The sequence below is a fragment of the Trichoderma virens genome (assembly GCF_000170995.1).
Source record: "Trichoderma virens Gv29-8 chromosome Unknown TRIVIscaffold_4, whole genome shotgun sequence".
Classification (NCBI taxonomy): Eukaryota; Fungi; Ascomycota; class Sordariomycetes; order Hypocreales; family Hypocreaceae; genus Trichoderma; species Trichoderma virens.
This window is the reverse complement of record NW_014013745.1, coordinates 603,554-621,908: the sequence shown is the minus strand read 5'-3', so window position 1 is coordinate 621,908 and position 18,355 is coordinate 603,554. Positions and strand designations below refer to the sequence as shown.

General features: G+C 53.0%; 8 protein-coding genes across 8 annotated transcripts; 4 read left to right on the top strand and 4 right to left on the bottom strand.

Moving 5' to 3' along the window:
- Window positions 1–89: 89 nt before the first annotated feature.
- On the bottom strand, window positions 90–771 carry TRIVIDRAFT_61187 (uncharacterized protein; the record flags this gene model as incomplete). Its single annotated transcript, XM_014103129.1, has 4 exons — window positions 90–111; window positions 162–302; window positions 532–580; window positions 651–771. 4 exons carry the CDS (start codon window positions 769–771, stop codon window positions 90–92), a joined length of 333 nt encoding a protein of 110 aa, XP_013958604.1.
- A 700-nt stretch (window positions 772–1,471) lies between these two features.
- Window positions 1,472–2,479, top strand: TRIVIDRAFT_31417 (uncharacterized protein; the record flags this gene model as incomplete). Its single annotated transcript, XM_014103128.1, has 3 exons — window positions 1,472–1,714; window positions 1,831–2,034; window positions 2,117–2,479. The coding sequence occupies 3 exons, from the start codon at window positions 1,472–1,474 to the stop codon at window positions 2,477–2,479; spliced, it is 810 nt and encodes a 269-aa protein (XP_013958603.1).
- Window positions 2,480–3,326: 847 nt separating this feature from the next.
- Window positions 3,327–3,759, bottom strand: TRIVIDRAFT_30851 (uncharacterized protein; the record flags this gene model as incomplete). The annotated part of the gene is made up of 3 exons (XM_014103127.1): window positions 3,327–3,470; window positions 3,538–3,600; window positions 3,670–3,759. The coding sequence occupies 3 exons, from the start codon at window positions 3,757–3,759 to the stop codon at window positions 3,327–3,329; spliced, it is 297 nt and encodes a 98-aa protein (XP_013958602.1).
- Window positions 3,760–4,532: 773 nt separating this feature from the next.
- TRIVIDRAFT_189731 (uncharacterized protein) lies at window positions 4,533–11,207 on the bottom strand (the record flags this gene model as incomplete). The annotated part of the gene is made up of 4 exons (XM_014103126.1): window positions 4,533–7,040; window positions 7,102–9,081; window positions 9,112–11,068; window positions 11,155–11,207. 4 exons carry the CDS (start codon window positions 11,205–11,207, stop codon window positions 4,533–4,535), a joined length of 6,498 nt encoding a protein of 2,165 aa, XP_013958601.1.
- An 817-nt stretch (window positions 11,208–12,024) lies between these two features.
- Window positions 12,025–13,205, top strand: TRIVIDRAFT_30687 (uncharacterized protein; the record flags this gene model as incomplete). The annotated part of the gene is made up of 3 exons (XM_014103125.1): window positions 12,025–12,240; window positions 12,296–13,075; window positions 13,140–13,205. 3 exons carry the CDS (start codon window positions 12,025–12,027, stop codon window positions 13,203–13,205), a joined length of 1,062 nt encoding a protein of 353 aa, XP_013958600.1.
- Window positions 13,206–13,358: 153 nt separating this feature from the next.
- On the bottom strand, window positions 13,359–14,364 carry TRIVIDRAFT_54409 (uncharacterized protein; the record flags this gene model as incomplete). Its single annotated transcript, XM_014103124.1, has 2 exons — window positions 13,359–14,021; window positions 14,095–14,364. 2 exons carry the CDS (start codon window positions 14,362–14,364, stop codon window positions 13,359–13,361), a joined length of 933 nt encoding a protein of 310 aa, XP_013958599.1.
- An 807-nt stretch (window positions 14,365–15,171) lies between these two features.
- Window positions 15,172–16,653, top strand: TRIVIDRAFT_79012 (uncharacterized protein; the record flags this gene model as incomplete). Its single annotated transcript, XM_014103123.1, has 3 exons — window positions 15,172–15,324; window positions 15,390–15,827; window positions 15,901–16,653. 3 exons carry the CDS (start codon window positions 15,261–15,263, stop codon window positions 16,569–16,571), a joined length of 1,173 nt encoding a protein of 390 aa, XP_013958598.1.
- Window positions 16,654–17,692: 1,039 nt separating this feature from the next.
- On the top strand, window positions 17,693–18,355 carry TRIVIDRAFT_145960 (uncharacterized protein; the record flags this gene model as incomplete). The annotated part of the gene is made up of 1 exon (XM_014103122.1): window positions 17,693–18,355. The coding sequence occupies one exon, from the start codon at window positions 17,693–17,695 to the stop codon at window positions 18,353–18,355; it is 663 nt and encodes a 220-aa protein (XP_013958597.1).

Sequence of the window (18,355 nt, the reverse complement as noted above, 5' to 3'; positions counted from 1 at the left end):
GTTTCCTCTTCTAGTTCTGTTATCGATGTGGTATCATGTCTTCGTATCATAGTCTTCTTCATAGAATGTCCACGGCAGTCAGTGGACCATCATTTCGTACTCATATTGGCCCTGTCGAACAATGTTAGAAGCGCCCTTAGCTCGACTCCCACATGGCTTACTGATCCAAGCCCAGGTAATCGGCTGCGGCCAGCAGCTCAAGGCAGAGCTCTACAGGAATATCCATGTCGGGCACGTCCTCGCTGTTTCTGTAACGATACCAGTAGTGGAAGTACTCGACCACTTTGTCGAGCACCATTCCGCTGTCGGGAGTCAGTCAGCCAGTCCCAGACACGATGGACGTCATGACAGCAGGCCATTCCAAGGTGGTTCTTGGTCGGTTCAAGTGTAGTTGCAGCATCAGTCAGACCAGCGAGCACACTCCCCCGAGACAAGAGTCTTGGTTGAGATAGCAGCGTTCTGTCAAGTAATGCTCGTGAATTGTCGTCATCCCACGCAGACATTTCGGCTGCTATACGCAGTCAATCTCACCTCATCTCTTGGAATACGCATCTAGCGTCCTTGGCCTCGACGAATTGACCTGCACAAAGATGTGAGCAGGCAAAGAGACTTGGTAGATATTGGTGGCTCCCGGGCTGTTCTTCACGCACTCCTCGGGTCCAGCATGCCCTTGATGATAGGGCTCACCATGGCCGCCTCGCGCAGCACGACAAACTCGAAGCCGTCGCCGGAGACGAGCGTGACGTATTTGCTGGGCGGAGCGAGATCCATGGTGATTTCCTTTTTTTTTGCACAAAAGCAAAAGCGACGGCGAGAGAAAAAAAGGGAGTAAAAGAAAGGGGAATAATTCGCCGGTGGTAAAAGAAAAGAGAGCTTTATACGTGCAATTTACGACTCGCCTGTGCTTGCGTCTAGCTTGGAGAATTTTCGCGAGCGGCTAATGCACGGACCATTCTCGGAGCCGGAACAACCCGCCCCAGCCACTCGCCAATGCTGTCACGTCAGTGCACCGCCATCCGTTGCCCGGCCAACTGTTTACTCAGCCCTTTGGGCTCCGGTTTCCACGTCCCCCGTCTGCACCAGCTGCAGCAACGGTCCTGTCCCACCAACTGTCTCGTTGCCCGGAGCGAACAGCAACAGCAGAGCCAAGTACAACATCGTCATCCCCCCCAGCCTCTGCATCCCGTCCGTTTGGTTTTTGCAAACCTTCAGCTACGGGGGCTGCGCTACAATCGACTCGTCGCCGCATCGAATCCCACACCGCCGCAGCTGTGTTTTCATCTCTTTTTTTTTTTTTTCATCTTTGCCCTTACACCGCATTGTTCCTTTCTTTACCTGCATGCCGGCCGGAATCTTTGCTTCTGCCGCGGTGCCCACTCCTATTCTTTGTTGAACGCCTTCAGCATTCCAGTCGGAGAGGAGAGACCGTTGGCTACCTGAGACAAGCTCTCTCCCAGCACCCGCTCCCACCATGGCGGCGTATCAAAACCGCAACTCGCAGTATGCGACGGGCAGCAACGAGAGGCGCGGCCAGCGCACCCGCTCCAGCGAGGGAACTGTCAGTACAACCATGAGCTCATCGTCAGGCCGCGAATCAGCAGCGACTCACGTAACGGAGGCCCCGACATATTCGAAGAAGATTGTCGTTGTAGGAGACGGTGGATGCGGCAAAACATGTCTGCTCATTAGCTACAGCCAGGGCTATTTTCCAGAGGTAAGCAACAACCCTAGCCTTCAGCCGCGCAGCCTTGTCGCCTTTGTCCTAGCTTCTCTTTTTCTTCCAATTCATTTCAAGAGACGATTGCTGACGATCCCCTCCGTCGCTGGCAGAAATATGTTCCTACAGTATTCGAAAACTACATCACCTACCCGACGCACCCGCCCACCGGCAAGACCGTCGAGCTCGCCCTATGGGATACCGCCGGCCAAGAAGAGTACGATCGCCTCCGTCCCCTGTCGTACCCGGAAACCGACCTCATCTTCGTTTGCTTCGCCATCGACTGCCCCAACTCTTTGGACAATGTCATGGATAAGGTACTTCCCCCCTTTCCCCCCTGAATCTGAACCGACATACGTCACTCGCTGGCGACTTGAAATCTGCTAACTCCGGCCACAGTGGTACCCCGAAGTTTTGCATTTCTGCCCTTACACCCCCCTGATTCTGGTCGGCCTGAAATCAGATCTCCGGCACAAGAAATCCTGTATCGACATGCTCAAGACCCAGGGACTCACGCCTGTCACCGCAGAGCAGGGAATGGCTGTTGCCAAGAAGATGGGAGCCCAGTATATGGAGTGCAGCAGTAAGGAAATGCGAGGTGTCGACGAAATTTTCGAGCAGGCCATCGTCACCGTCGTGGCCAACGATCGGAGGAACTTGGAGGCGCCTTCCGCATTAGCTGCGGCCGCAATCGATGGGAAGACACCAGCTCCCGTGGTGGGAGGTCCTAAGAGGAAGAAGAGAAAGTGTCAATTTCTCTAAGCGACTCGCCGCGAAATCTCCGAGTGCTCATCGTTTCTGTGCCAACGGCAGAAGGCAGCAAGCCATCGAGGGTGGATTTGTATGGGCAAGGAGAGCGGGTTGGAGGGTGCCGAGGCGGATGCGGAAAGCTGATACCGAAATTGTAACGACCATCAGACGATCTTTTACGACGATTTGCGCCCTTTACGAACGACGTCCAACGGCTATGGTCCACGATTCAAGACGATGAAAGCAAGGTGGTGGTGGAGACGAGCTGCTGGTGCATCTCTCTCTTCGAAAGAAAGGTACAGCCTGGTATATAAGCGGGAGTCCGCGTGGTTGATTTTAACATATTCGAGCCGGCCTCTTTTTTTGGATTTGCGCTTCAGGTCCTGCTAGCCTTTGACGCATGGAAGGGAATGGCGGATGTGGGAGCCACGAACTTTTGAACGCAACTAGGAAACGGCGGTGGTGACGTTTTTTTTGCGAACTTTGTGTGGTCTTTTAGTACTCCTTTTTTTATTATTCTCTTTTGTCTCGTTTTCTTTTCTATCCACTTTGCGTCTTCTCTTATGTAGCATGATACTGTTGAGTTCAATCAGGTTTGGGATTGGGAGATTAAAAAATCATCATATTCACACCCCTACCGGCAGTCTCTTACTTCTACTTCCTCCCCATTTCATTTCCGATCCAGCGATCGAGTTGTAGTGATAGTGATAGTGTAGATTATACAAAGCGTAGATTGGCTGGTTACTCGATGGAGGAGGGGTATCTTTCGCCTACGCGTGCTGTAGCAATATAATCTCTCGTTTGTTGTCTTATCCTCTGTTTCTCTGTCTCTCTCTCTCTCTTTGGGGTATTATTATCTTCACTCTTGCATTGTCTCGTCTTCGTCCTCCTGCTTTACGGCGACTTGTTGTTGGTCGGTTGGTTTATTGGATTCTTCGTCCTTGGCCATGACGTTTTCGAATTGTGACCAGAGGGCTTCTACGGAGGAGAATTCATTGCCGACCTAGAATGTCCCCCATATGTTAGCCTTTCGTCATCGTTAATCCTGTCTATCTGGAATTGTGACGAACAGCAATGATGGCCTCGAGCGATCGATTCAATTTATTGATATTCGCGAGGACCTGTTCAAAGCTCTATTTCCGTAACGTCAGTAAAAAAAAAAAAGCGTATCCAACTCTTGGGATAATAAAACAAGAGCATACGCCAGCAATGTCGCCAATGAGGGCTTCTCGTTGTTGCTCGAAATACGCTCTGCTGCTTGCGGTGCCGGTGCCGCTGTTGCGGGTGTCCATTGCAGGAGACCTGCTACTGCTGCTGCTGTTTGTTATCGTATGCTTTTCCCCCTTTCTTTTCTTCGGGATAGGTGGGTGGTTTGGTTATGGTTGATTTGTTGGAGTGTGGAAGGAAGCTTTGCGGTTGCGCGACGCGCGACTGGTTGGACGTTATTCTGTAGCTTCTCTACCTTGGCAGCTAAATAGTGGGGTTAGTTGTCTCTTACCACAACTTGCCCCGCCAATGATTCAATCATCGGATTCGATGCCATCTGGATATACACCAAATACAAATGGAAGCTGTTCACTAGACTCTTCTAGCTTTTATGCAGAGTCTCACACAAACAGAGCTCAATCAATATTCATATACTGAAAATATACTTCATTATTCGAGATAAATATCATACAATATCGCCCAAGAGCTAATCTCCCGACAACTAGCACCCGCAATCATGTATTTGCAGTCCTGTCCAAACTCAGAACAGCCTATAACTCGCAAGTTCATAAACAACACTTTTGTAAACAAAGAACCAACACATCAGACCTGCCTCCTCCAGTTCACAGTTTGTCTCCGTCAACGTCGGGTTGCATAAACCCATCCGAGTCTGCATATATAATCCCCCCAGTACCCCAAAGTGCCCTCTATAGATTTACACCAAATTCGTCAAGATTGATGACAGTAAAGACGCGTGTACAAAACTTGGAAAAACAATGAGCAATAGCAAGGAAAACACATGGATTGGAACGAGGAGCTTGTTTACCCTCGCTCACCCAAAAATCCTCAACTGGTGCTCTTAGCGTCCGAACCTATCTGGGTGTCGGTCATACTCGTGAGGTCGAAGGCTACCCCGGTTCATTATGTCACGCGGGTCTCTAGGGTCTCTGGGGTCTCTGGGATCTCTGGGGTCTCGTAGGTCTCTTGGGTCCCGATCTCGTGGATCTCTTTGATCTCTCGGGTCTCTCGAATCCCGTAGTTGCATCTCTCTTGGGTCCGGTGCTGGGTAGCCATGTACTTGCGGCTGAGCAGGCGGCGGCCCGCGACTGTCATAAACACTTGGGGTATAGCTTCGGCTTGATGGAACATCTCGTGGGTCTCGTGGGTCTCGAGGGTCTCGAGGATCTCGCGGCGGCGCCGGGCCCGGAGTTGACGAATAACGCGGGTACGGCGGAGCACCAGAAGACATAGGTTCCGGTGCTCGTGTTGTCTGCGGGTAGCGAGACTGTAATGAGTGCTGCTGCGACAAACTCGAGGCGCCCTGTCCATATATTGAAGGCGGCCGATCATCTCTCAGAGGCAAATGTTGCTGGGGAGGCGGCGCTGCTGCTGGCCATGCCGGTGCTGGAGTCCCTGGTTTTGTCGAAGGATGCTGGGATCCCCAAGCCGGTTGGGAGTGCGGAGGAGGGGCCTGTGTTGCTTTGGGAGGCTGAGATGGCCAGCTGTTGCCTTGTGATCGAATATCAGACGGCTGAGCTTGGTGTCCAGACGATGGCCATACGTTATCGCGGCTACTTGGCGGAATCTCACGGCTCCTTGACGAGGAGTGAGTTGCGTATTGCTGTGTTGGCGGCGAGGTAATATGTGCTGACTGAGGACCTCCTCCATAGGATGTGGGATAGCCTGTCTGTGACTGATACTGGGGCTGGCTTGACTGCGGAGGTGGAGGGTAGCGCTGTGATGTCTGGGGAGAGTTTGTTCCACTTGCTGGATGGCTCTGTGGGTATGCATGGCGTCCATAATAATCAACCTCCACCGCGGAATCAGATGGCATGCTCCGGTGTCCACTAATATGTTGTGAGGAAGCAGGTGAGGCGGAATAAGGAGGCTTTAGAGAAGGCATGGCTGATGCTCCACTAGATGGCGCTCGTCCATAAGGAGAATAGTGAGACTCTGTTTCCCGGCGAATCGGAGGAGCCTGTGTAGTCGCCGCCGGGGGTGGTGGAGGCCGACCGATGCCCTGGGAAGGTGGTGTTGAAGACGGCCCAGGCGTGTGACTTTGCGTAACCTCAGCGACACGCTTAGGGGGTGGAGGATCATCGTTCAAAAGCGACATGATGTTTGACTTTCGGGGCTCAGGCGGCCGAGCAGGTGTAAGGGCCGGCATTGAAGAAGTGTGCTGAGGAGGAGGGGCAACTGCACCGTAGGGCTCATGTGGAGGGCCTGATGAGATCCTTTGTGGAGGAGGAACCTGGGCCGGTCTAGAGGACGGAGGCGCCAGCGGAGGCGACTGTACCGCTACGGGGTCAGAAAGCAATGACCGCATTGGCTGCTGCTGCGGAACCGTCGTGGGATATGGTTGAGGAGCGACAGAGCGAGAGGGTTCTTGGGACGTCGGTCTCGTGAGTGAGAATGGTTCACGAGGGCCTCCGCCGTGGCTGAGCTGCTGCCGATGGCCGCCATACGGTTCGTAACGGTTGAGTGGAGCTTCAGATTCCTGCTTCATTCTCATCGATTGCTGCTCTGCTTGTCGGAGTTCCCTCTCCCTCTCCCTCTCGCGCTCACGCTCACGCTCACGCTCTATTTCCATTTCTCTTTCTCGCATGAGCTGCTGCTGCTGCTGCTGCTGCTGTTGTTGCTGCTGCTGTTGCTCTCTGTGTTGTTGCTCCCTATGTTGCTGCTCCCTGTGTTGCTGCTCCCGGTGCTGTTGTTCTCTTTGCTGCTGCTCCCTGTATCGCTTCTCCATGTTTATCCGTTCTAGCTGAGCAGTGCGTTCACGCTCAGCAAGGACCTCGGCGTGTGCTGGCTGCAGAGGTTGTGCCACCGACAAGGGCCGCGGGTCTCGGAGTTCTGGAACCTGGCTAGCAGAAGGCTTCTGTGGCAGCGGCACTCGCTGGGGTTGAGAAGGCTCGCGCTGCTCGCGTTCTGGAAAGCCAAAAGGTGGTAACGGTTGGTGCAAGGAGCGCGTATTGGGGGATATGGCTTGCTGCGTTGCCTGGGGTACTGAATGAGCCGGTACAGCAAGAGGTGCCTGGGTAGGCTGTGCTAGAGGAGCTTGGACCGGAGCCTGGGCAATCGGCACACCGTAGCTAGGTATATGCTGCGTTTGCCTCAATGGTTGAGGAGGCGCGGGCTCAACCTTGGGCTGTGGAAGATCGACATGAGCGTCGGCAGCTCCTGGAGCCACCGCAATAGGTCTCGAGGTGCCAGATGCCGTGCCCTCAAATCTCCTACCACGGCCACCCGTAGTGGGTACGGGAGGATCAGGTCTTTTCTCTCCTCTCGCCCGCTTCGCATCAGCCTCTTGAGCAATTGCCTCCCACTCTGGTTTCCCTGAATCCTTCTGTCGAACGTAATAGTTCTTCACCTATTGATTTGACTCCATATTAGTAAATATTCTCAAGGTAAACAGGAGCATGCATATATACCATGACAGTTGTTTTTGATCCCATGTATTTCGCAATTGCTGACCAATCAGTACCGAATGCTCTTAGCAGGTGTGGGAAGTCATTAGCTTCAGACACGCTCCAATAGCTCGATGCCTGAGATAATTGCTTCCGTTCAGGAATGGTCTGTGTCAAGTTAAAGGTAGTTATAGAGGATGACGGAGGTGGGGGTGGCTCTGGTCGAAGTGAAGGCGCTGCCATAACTTCTGTGATGGATCCAGGGACGGCTACAGGCTTTGGCCTCTCAATAAGCTGTGGCTGTGGCACGGCAAACGGCGGCTGGATACCCGCTTGCAAGGGCTGTTCGTACTGCACCGGCAAACGATGAGGGTCGGACGGAGGAGGGCCCGGCAGGTATTCCGCAGCCACCGGGCGAGAATCGGCTCGGCCTCTTCCTTTCCCTGCTGCAGGTCCGGGAGCGGCTGCGAGGGTTTGGTTTGGCTTAGACGCCTTGACCTCTTTGTCCTTTTCCTTTTCCTTGTCTTTGTCCTTGTCCTTGGCCTTTCGTCTTCCCTTCCTTCCATCAACCTTTTCGGGTTGATCACCCCTAGAAGCAGCAGATGCTCCGCGGCGCCCAGGGGTGGCAGCAGGGGTGCTTTCGCCGTCCGTCTGAGGCTGTTCAAAGTTCCATGTAGGAGCAGCAGCTCGTCGTGGCCTTCGCCTTTCACCATTCTCGCCGTTCTCCTGAGGCGTCTCCTCTCCTTCGGGCTCGCCGTTACCGAGCTCCGAGACCAAGGCGCTGGATCTCTGTTTGCCCCGACCACCCTTCTTCCGCCTCTTTGGCTGCTTCTTTAACTTCTCTTTGAGGTTGAGCTCTCCCTTCATCAGATAGTAATACTGAATACAGGCGCGGAAGTCACGATTTGGAAGAGCCTCAGCGATCTTACCCCATTGCTTGGGACATTCCAGGTAGCGCTTCTCGAAGAGCTGAGCTTCCTCTTCCGTGAAGTTATTGACGGGTTGAAAAACATGCCATGCAGAAACAAGCTTTTCTGTAGGAGTATATCCCGAGCGATCAATGTACTGAACTCGCTGCTTTTCCAAATCGTCCCAGTACATGTCCGGAATAACAGCTTCCTTATCACTGCGATACTTCTCCTGCTGGATTCGCAATTCACGTTCTTTCCTTTCTTCATCTTCCCGCATAGAGGCTTGAAGCACGCGTTCGAGATCACGCTCCGTGGCAAATCTTCTACCTGTTCCCCTGCCTTCCGGTTTCTGTTCGGGCGTCGGGGTGCCTGTAGTATCTGAGGGAGCCGAGACTGAAAACTTGTCTCTACTCTTTGTAGCCACGGGGTCGTCCGACATGGTGTACTCCAGGTATTGCATGTAATTATCAGCATACTCGTCCTGTGCGCGCCGTTGTTCGGTCGATCTATCCAGATGCACCTTCTCAAGATACATGGCAACGAAATTATCAACAACTGGATCCGAGTCTAACGTTGCCAAGAACTCTCTATCTTGGTACCAGAGTGGATGATCGCTGTATTCATGCGGAAGACTGTCTATAGGCGGTGTCGACATATAACGACGGACCGTGGCAGCGGCAGCGGCAGCCTGTGCCTCCATGTACGCCTCGTCTTCGGTTTCGGTCTCATCATCTTCATCTGCTACTTGGGATGGAGTGCTTGGAGGCTTGGTTTCGATTTCGGCGGGTTTCGGGGAGGCAGTAGTGTCATCAATAGGTGCCAAGATGTCTTCGACGACCGGAGCAATTTCAGCTTCTTTATCGTCTTCGGTAGGGCCGTCTATCGTGGTTTCGATCATCGGTTCTGGTTCATTATCAGGCTCAGGGGGTAGAAGCTTAGGTTCGTCATCGATGTCCATTTCTTCCGCTTTGGGTTGACGGTCTTCTTGCTCTTGCGAGACAGTCTCTTCAGCCTTTTCCTTCTCCTCTTCGGCCGGGGTTGGCACAAGTTGATCACTGGCAGGCGCCTTGACATGATCGGCTTCCCCGGTCTCCTTTGGCGCATGAGGCTCATCGCGAGTAACAGGGGGCTCTTCGTTTTGTATAGGAGCAGGCTCCACCTCCATTGTTTCAATCACAGGCTCGGGGCTCGTTGGAATGTCGCCCAACATCTCTGAAAGCCCTTCTCCCTCATTCAGTATTTGCACCATTGACCCATGCGATATAGCCATGTAACGCTTAATTATTTCCAGTGGCACCTTTGATTTTTGCAGCCTGCTCAATTCGGCTTCAGTCTTGTTGATTTCCATGTCGAAATAATCGCCCATATCTTCGTCGTCGGATTCGGAGAGTTCTTCCGGTTGAGTTTTCTTCGGAGGTAAAGCAAATCGAACGGCACGCACCCTGAGCGGTCTGTGGTTTGGTTTCGTAGGTGCTGCTTCAGTAGGGCCTTTCGTCTCCTCAGTCGTTCCGTTTTCTTGCGGCTTAGGAAGTGAGTCTAGCTTCGGAGAAGTAGAAGGTTGCCCAACAGAGTTCTGCGGGGATTCTGGAAGCTTTGCATCGTGATCCATTGTCTCTGGCGGCTCGTAATCAGCCACTTCTTTCTCCAGTGGCTTTTGGATTTCGGTTCGTGTAGTTATCTCTCCCGGCTCCTCACTATGATGAGCTCGCATCCTATTCTCTACCCCCAAGTAAGGCTCTGACTTTTCATCGCTACTACGCGGTCGTCTTGGGTCAGATGGCTCAGCTTGGGAGATGCCCCGTTGCAGGGGAGGTTGAACCGGGATCGGCCGTTGATGGACAAAGCTTTGCGACCTCATTACCTTGGGCGACTCTGGTGGTTGTTTCTTTAAGCTCGGGTTGATCCATTGCTTGCTCGATGGGCGAGGGGGCTTGGCTTGTTGTAGTCTGGGCCCAAGAGGGATAGGAGGACTGTCGTGTGGTAAAACTTTGGAGGGTCCAGTAGGTGGCTGAGGAGTCTCGGGAGTTCCAGAAGCTTGTCCTGCAGAAACGGGACGCTCTCCAAAAGCCCGTGGAGCAGTTGGTGGCGGCTTGGCTGGGGCCACCGCCGGGGCAGGCTGCGCATCGCCAGTACTCGGAGCCCGGGTTGGCACAGATCCAAATGCCGGGGCCGACGGCGCTACAGGAGGGGGTGAAACATCTTTGACTTGCGCAGCGGATTCCTGAGCCGCTCGCGCTTCCACTTTGGCACGGAAGAGCTCACGATTTTCTCCTCGATCCCTTTCATCGCGTGGGTCACGAGCTTCTGGGTATCTGTCAGGACGCTCACGCTCGTCGCGCTCACGCGCCCAGCGGCCTTCCTGAGAGCGACTGCGCTGGTAGCGGTCGTCGCGGTCGCCATACGGGACTCGTCCTCGTCCTCGTTCCATAGACCAGTCGCCTCTGCCACGGCTTCCCCGTCCGCGAAAGCTTCCACCTCGAGAAAAGGGCGGCGCGTTGAACACAGGCTCCGACGATGAAGAACCAGCTGATGGAGGGCCGCCATCACGAGAACCACGACGAGACCTGTCTGCGTCTAGCCCCGGGGGAATATCCCGATCACGAAAATCTCGCGTCGGCGATCGTGCTCGTCCAATTGGGGATCTGCGCAGCCTAAAGTCTCTTTGCTCTCGCCAGTCCCGCTCTCGCTCTCGCTCCCGCTCCCGGCTTCTCTCCTCTCGGTATCGGTCTCGAAAGTCGAGGTCTCTATCCCTTCCTCTATCACGGCTGTCGTCTCTTCCAGGCCATCCTCGCCCGCCTCGCCCTCGCCCCCTTCCACCTCTAAACTCGCCAACAAACCCTCCTCCCCTGGGTCCGGCGGGGGGGTCTATCAGCGCCTTGGGGCCGCGCGGAGGCTCTCGCCGCAGTTGCTCAGCGAATACGTCTCTACCCGGAGGAAATGGCGCTGAGTTTGTTCTGGCTTCTGCAGACGAGCGGCGTCTATCAGTATCGCCGTAGTGCGATGCCCGATCAAAGCGGTCCGGGGAGCGATCTCGAGGAGATCTCGACCGCCGATCCGCGTCATATCGATACCTGGACGCCCTGTAAAAGGAAGCAGTGTGAGTAAAGTATCAAGCGATGGATTTACAAGACAATCGCGGCTCATCTCAGGGTGCAGTTGATGTCACCAGCGGAAGTTAAAACAACGGATCTTGCTACGAATCAAGCGCGGTACGTACATGGTATATGGCGGGCCAGTGCCGGATGAGACCGTGCAGAGATCCCGCAGGTCCCATCCAGAGGCCGGCGGCGTCGAGAAACCGGCACACGAGATGCGTATCGAAGTCGGCTGCTGTGGTGTTGGTCACGAGAATCTCAATCGCTCACTTCCTCGGCTAACGTGCGTCTCTGCCTCGATGCAGCGCAGGGGGTGGCTGGGGAAGTCCAAATCAGCAGGCAGCGGCCCCCAAAAAAACAAAAGAAAATTCTAGCGACGATATCGGATTAAGGCGCTGCGGACTATCCCAAGGTATCGATGCAAATCGCCGTCAGAGGCTGGAATGATGAAGGAGCTGAAGATCTCAAGGTCCACCGAGAGACTTCAAAATACATCCAGATCGCGTGGCGCTTGGACAGTACAGGCAGCCTCTTTGCCGCGAGACGCTAGTCCGTTCTGGGCCAGACTGTTATTTGTCCCCCGGCACTCGGCGGGGGCTTGGCGCTGTCCAGATGGAAAATTACTAATATGCTACCCTAGTCGGTTAGTGGCGCTGGGAGGACTTGAGGGACTAGCCCCGTTCTGACATTAATGGAAACTCTCAAGAAGAAAAGAAAAAATCTAATCTTTTGCTAGTGGATGAGGCTACCCGCGAGCTGTGCAAATTGAGAGAAGACATCAAGTACCTGCTTTACTCATACTGGATTAAGCAAGCCTGTAATTAAGGGAGCTGTATTCCTTCTTCGCCTCACTCATCCTTGATTGGATGAGGCTCTTCTATTCTCCTTGAGACACACTTTAAGAAGCTCATATCTTATACGCAGCATCCACAAAGCTTAAAATGGCAGAAAATGGTTCAGGTGCGCCTCCAGTGGAGGTCACCAATGCAGTGCTCGTCAAGTCAGAAGAAATGCCAAAAGACGCCCCAAAGGTAGAGGAGCTCGACTTCAATAAGTTGAAAGGGCCTATTACCGCAGAAGATTTATTCCTTGGGATGAGAAATATGGGATTCCAGGCAACTTCAATGAGCGAGGCCATAAGGATCATCAACGATATGGTAAGTATGAGAGATTCTTCATGGAGGATCCAGCACGACTAATGACGTAACAAAGAGAGCTTGGAGAGACCCTGAAACTGGAGACAAGACGACAATTTTCCTGGGATACACTTCGAACCTTATCTCATCCGGTCTAAGGGGTGTCTTCCGATGGTTGGTGGAGCACAAGCATGTCTCATGCATTGTCACCACAGCTGGAGGAGTAGAGGAAGATTTCATCAAGTGTCTCGGCGAGACATACATGAGTTCCTTCAGTGCCGATGGCGCAGACCTGCGAAAAAGGGGCCTTAACCGCATCGGAAACCTCGTCGTTCCTAACGCCAACTATTGTGCGTTTGAGGACTGGGTGGTGCCCATCTTTGATAAGATGCTGGAAGAGCAAGAAGCCAGCAAAGGAACTGAAAACGAGATTCACTGGACGCCTTCAAAGGTTATTCACCGATTGGGCAAGGAGATCAACGACGAGCGCTCGGTATACTACTGGGCTTACAAAAATGACATTCCAGTTTTCTGCCCTGCCCTGACAGATGGCAGCATAGGAGACATGCTTTATTTCCACACATTCAAGAGCTCACCACAGCAGCTCCGGGTCGATCTAGTGGAAGATATTCGACGCATCAACACAATCGCTGTTCGAGCCAAAAGAGCAGGAATGATTATCCTGGGAGGCGGTGTCGTCAAGCACCATATTGCAAACGCATGCCTCATGAGAAACGGTGCGGAATCAGCCGTCTACATCAACACAGCCCAGGAATTTGACGGCAGCGACGCCGGTGCGCGTCCGGACGAAGCAGTATCTTGGGGAAAGATTAAAATTGGGGCAGATAACGTGAAGGTTAGTATTCTCCCGCTACCCCTGGCCTCTGGTCTCGCGAATATGAGCTGAAATGAAGTGATAGGTGTATCTCGAGGCGACGGCGTGCTTCCCATTTATAGTGGCGAATACTTTTGCGAAAGATATCTAGACATAGACTTGTGATGTTATAAAGGAATTCTCAATTGTTCCCTTGAGCTGTTCAAAGCAGATGGTGCACCACTGAAGACGTGCAAGTTCGCCATGCTTCGCAATTACAGCCATATCCAAGGATTCTATATTGCTTTCAAGACTTTTAAGTGGCCTATGATTCCCCAATTAGATGTCTGAAGCTACTAAGAGTAGAAGCCCAGTCAGCAGCCCCATCTCCCTCCGCCCAGACGCCTACAGTTTCTATGCCCTCCAAGTCTTCTTCCATGTGTGTCTGGCTTGTTGTGCCGTCCAAGATGGTGGTATCCTCCAGTCCTAATACCATTGAGTAAAACGCTGCAACCGCCCCTACTCCGGCCCTGTGAGCCACCTCTCGCACAGGACTGCATTGAAGAAGATGTCTATTCGCTGTAATAGTCCAGAAAGATTGAAAGACTATCTTCTGTTCGCGACAAAATGCTCTAAGGTCGGTCTCATAGCCAGTTCTGTTGTGAAAACGATTCTGCACGACAGCCGGCTTAACACTCATGTCATTGAACAAAGCTTGTAAGATGGGGAGAGTGGTGTTGGATATCCCAAGGTTCCGAATCTTGTGCGGCGTATAGGTCTCGAGAGTCTTCCACACAGTTATTGTCTCTTGCATGGTGTCCATAGGAGAATGAAGCACAAGGCTATCCAGATATGGCTCTTGGCCGTCAATCGTAAAGTTGGCCAGAGAAGACTGCACAGACTGATGAACTTTTTCGGCCAGCGGAGCATTCAAGTCATATGGAGTGATGTGATTGTGCCCTGCTGGGGAGGTAAACTTAGTCTGGATCTAATAAATGCGTCAACTGGAATGCTGCAGAAGGAGGCTCTTTATGAAACCACTAGGATCGGGCCGTGCATACGAACAAGTCCTCCCGTTTAATGAGGCCTTCCCCCACAGCTCGTTTGACAGCAGCACTAACACCACGCTCGTCATAGTGCTTCGGCTGGGCCGCAGTGTCGATGGCGCGAAAGCCAGTTTTTAAAGCCAAGTAGACAAGATCCGCGGTCTGGTCCTTCTTCCATGCAGTGCCATAGATGAGTTTCGGGATCCGAGCGGAGGTTGTCGATAATCCAAGAGGAAGATCTCGCGCAAGCCGTGATGCTTGTGCTCCGATAGCTGGCCGTGCCATGATGGATGGTTCGAGTGGCTGATGTGGGACAAATGGCTGGCTGGCTAGTGACTTATTTGTCTATTCGACCCTTATCATAGTGAGGCGGATGATAAAAGCTGTAGGTTTGCATTGTAAAGTTAACTGGGAGCTGGCTATTGTAGGTAAGCATCGATTCCCACGTAGACATCAGCGGAGCTCAAGACGCGGGGCAAAGATACGGCGAGGTCACGCCAGGGTTCCTTCTCTCAAATCGCTATCAACGTAATCTTCAATCTATCAAGGTTGATTTTATTTTGCATCTTACATCTGACCATTACAACTACACGGCTGCTACAGAGCCAATATTTCTTCATCAATTTCTTGCCCAAACACTGTATCAGCGCAGTCTATCGTATCTACCCATGTTACGTTACCAAGTGCTTGCTCTCCAGATATTCGGGGTAATGGACTTGGAAAATGACGCCGTCCATTGAGCCTAATTGGATCGCAAGCCTCCAACCCCACCATGGCCGAGTTTGTCTCCCCGCCGCTAAGAGCATTGCCATGAGGAACGAACGATGGTTGGTGAGCTATAACGGATGCGTCCATGAGGGAAAAGAGAGAGAGAAATTGTTGCCGCGGGGCAACTTTGTCCGCAGAATTGGCTGCTGATTCCGGGATCCCCTCCACCACGCACCGGACTTACGAGGCCGTTGATTGGCGAGGGGGGAGGATCAGCTACTTGGGTGTGGAGCGCTTAGCCTTGGCTCTTCATTAACGGCGAACTTGCAAACGATCGCGGGCCTCGTAAAAGACGGCTGAGAGCTAGTGGCCGTGGATATAAAGGACGGCAGAGCCTCCTACCTCAAGCCTGGGCTAGGAAGGCCATTGTGACAGTTTCATCTAGCAGCTCCAACCACACATTCTCATCCACAATGGCGACTGGAAACCCTTACACCCTGAAATGGGGCATCATGGCCACTGGCGGAATCGCAGAGAGTCAGTATTTGTCTCCTGAGCCTGTATAGGCTAACTAAGCCACTCGAACTGACATGATCAATCAGCCTTCTGCAAGGATCTTTTGTGCGATCCCGCGGTTCGAGGCGCCAACGATGTGCGTCACGAAATTGTTGCCGTGTCCTCTTCTAGCAGCAGCCAGAGGGCGGCAGAGTTTCTCCAGAGAATTGACGGTGCCTTTGACGCCAAGACGTATGGATCGTACGCAGAACTGGTTGTCGACCCCAACGTCGACATCATTTACGTAGCAACTCCTCACAGCCACCACTTCCAGAACACCATGCTGGCATTGGAGGCCGGCAAGCATGTCTTGTGTGAAAAGGCGTTCACCGTGACCGCTGCTCAGACCCGAAAGCTGGTTGAGACGGCCAAGGCAAAGAACCTGTTCTTGATGGAGGCTGTGTGGACGCGGTATTTCCCACTGAGCATCAAGGTCCGAGAACTCATTACCTCTGGCGAGATTGGCACTGTCTTCAGAACAATTGGTAAGTCATGATTCAAAAAGGCTGAGGATTCAGAGGCATATAGAAGAGAAGAAGCAGACTAACTTGCAACTAGGTGATTTGTCAATCAACTTGCATGCAAAGGAGGGTAGCGGCCTGCAGTTCTCGGACTCTCATCGGATGGTCAACCCTGATCTCGCAGGCGGAGCAACTCTGGATCTCGGAGTCTACCCCCTAACCTGGGTGTTCCAGACCTTGTATCACTTACAGCCAGAGCAAGATAAGGAGGCTCCAACGGTGATTGCTTCCAGCAACAAGTATACCACCGGTGCAGATGAAAACACAGCTATCATCTGCAGCTTTCCCGGCCACAACACCATTGGCATTGCCTCGACGACCATCCGAGCGGATACCGACCCCGAGAACCTCATCCCGGCGGTGCGAATCCAAGGATCAGAGGGAGAGATCCAAGTCTTCGCCCCAGCCTACCGACCGCTCAAGTACAAGGTGGTGAAGAGGAATGGCGAGGCTCAGACATTCGACTATCCCCAACCCGCGGACCCTGCGCGCAAGAACTGGGGCCACGGCATGTTCTGGGAGGCGGACGAGTGCGCTCGGTGCTTGCGTGATGGCAAGTTGGAGAGCGCCACGTTGCCCTGGAAGGAGAGCATCGTCATCATGGAGACGATGGAGGAGGCGTTGAAGCAGGGTGGCATCACGTATCCAGAACTGATTACCACGGATGTCTACGACCCCAAGAGCCCTCTGAACACGGGGAACCAGTGAAAAGGAGAGTGGAGACGTGAATAATAGTAAAACTTGGTAAATTGGAAAACGCCAGAAAGCTGGCTGCCGTACTAGCTTCGAGAATGTGCGTCTTGATGTATGTGACAAGTGACAGGCATACTGTTAGATCCGGCAGATATCCCTGACCCGATGGATTGATCAATCCCACACGACATTGGCGTAGTGTTTTGTAGCGAAGAAGTTCGTATACAAGACAGACAGAGCCCGGCCATGGGCTACGAGCCACCGCATATCCCTTGTATGTGTAGCTCCTTTTGGGAAAGACAATCTCCATCCGATACTTCATCTTGCTACTATTATCTTACATTTTGTCCCACAAAGCACCAAAAAGTGCCATCCACGATATACCACCCACCTACCAGGTAGGTACCTGCAACGTCCAGGTGCGATGGAGTCTATGGAGTACTGATACTGCTTCATCCAAAGTACCTATATCCATGCCCTTTCCGGAGCAAATGCCCACATCCGCCCATGTCCTCCGTCCTCCTGTACCTGTACATGCACCACAAGGGTGTCCCAGCATATAACAGATGAAAAAAAAAAAGGACCTCATCACAAGTATCTTTTTTCCTTCTCAAAAAGAAGCAAAACCAACAAGGGCCCCTCCATCGATTCGACAACGCACAACAACACAGAAAATCGACCCAGATTAGCTTCTCTTCCCCCACGCGAGATACCCGTAGCGAAAAAATATTGTTCCGCCAACAAGGCCTCTTTTTGTTAGGTGCACGCCCACCAATTTTTTGTTTATTTTTTTTTTTTTTCCCTCTCTTACCACCACCGTAGTAGCGACCCCACTTTCCGGCTTTTGAACGACGTTTTTTTGATATCTTGGATATTTTCAACGACGGGGGCGTTTAATACAGTATCAGATAACGGCCGGCAGCACAGATTGGATATTCTGATTCACTCTTCTTTTTTTGTTTCATATTTGTGTTTATGCAGACATAGTAATTACGATTACTTTTCATTCATTCCCCACATCTCAGGGAATCCTCAGCAAACCACAAACCTCAAAAACACCAAAAACCACACCATCACAACTCATCTTCACCCTCATCCTCACCCTCACCCCTCACATCTGGCCCCCCCCCCCCATCATGCAATCCTCCTCCCCCGAAGCCTACGAGGCCACCCACGTCCACTCCGTCTACAACGCCATCGCGCCACACTTCTCGTCCACCCGCCACAAGCCCTGGCCCCTCATCTCCTCGTTCCTCACCTCCCAGGCCCCCGGCGCAGTCGGCCTCGACGTCGGCTGTGGCAACGGCAAGTATCTCCCCGTCAACCCGAGCCTGCACATCTTCGGCTCCGACCGCAGCGACGCCCTCGTGCGCCTCGCCCGCACCGAGCGCAACGGCGAGGTCGTTGTTGCTGATGCCCTGAGCCTGCCCTTTCGCGAGCGCTCCGTCGACTTCGTCATCTGCATTGCCGTCATCCACCACTTGTCTACCAGGGAGAGGCGCCAGGAGTGCATCCAGGCTCTGTTGAAGTGTGTCCACAAGGGCGGGAGAGTGCTCGTGTATGCCTGGGCCTTGGAGCAGAGCTCGAGCCGCAGGGGTTGGGACGAGGGATCAGAGCAGGATACGCTGGTGCCGTGGGTGATGCGCTCAAAGGGCAAGCCGGATGAGACTTTCCAGCGGTACTATCACCTGTATCGCCAGGGGGAACTAGAAGAGGATGTGGTGGCAGCCGGGGGAGTGGTTTTGGAGAGCGGCTATGAGAAGGACAACTGGTGGGTGATATGTAGCAACGAAGCCTGA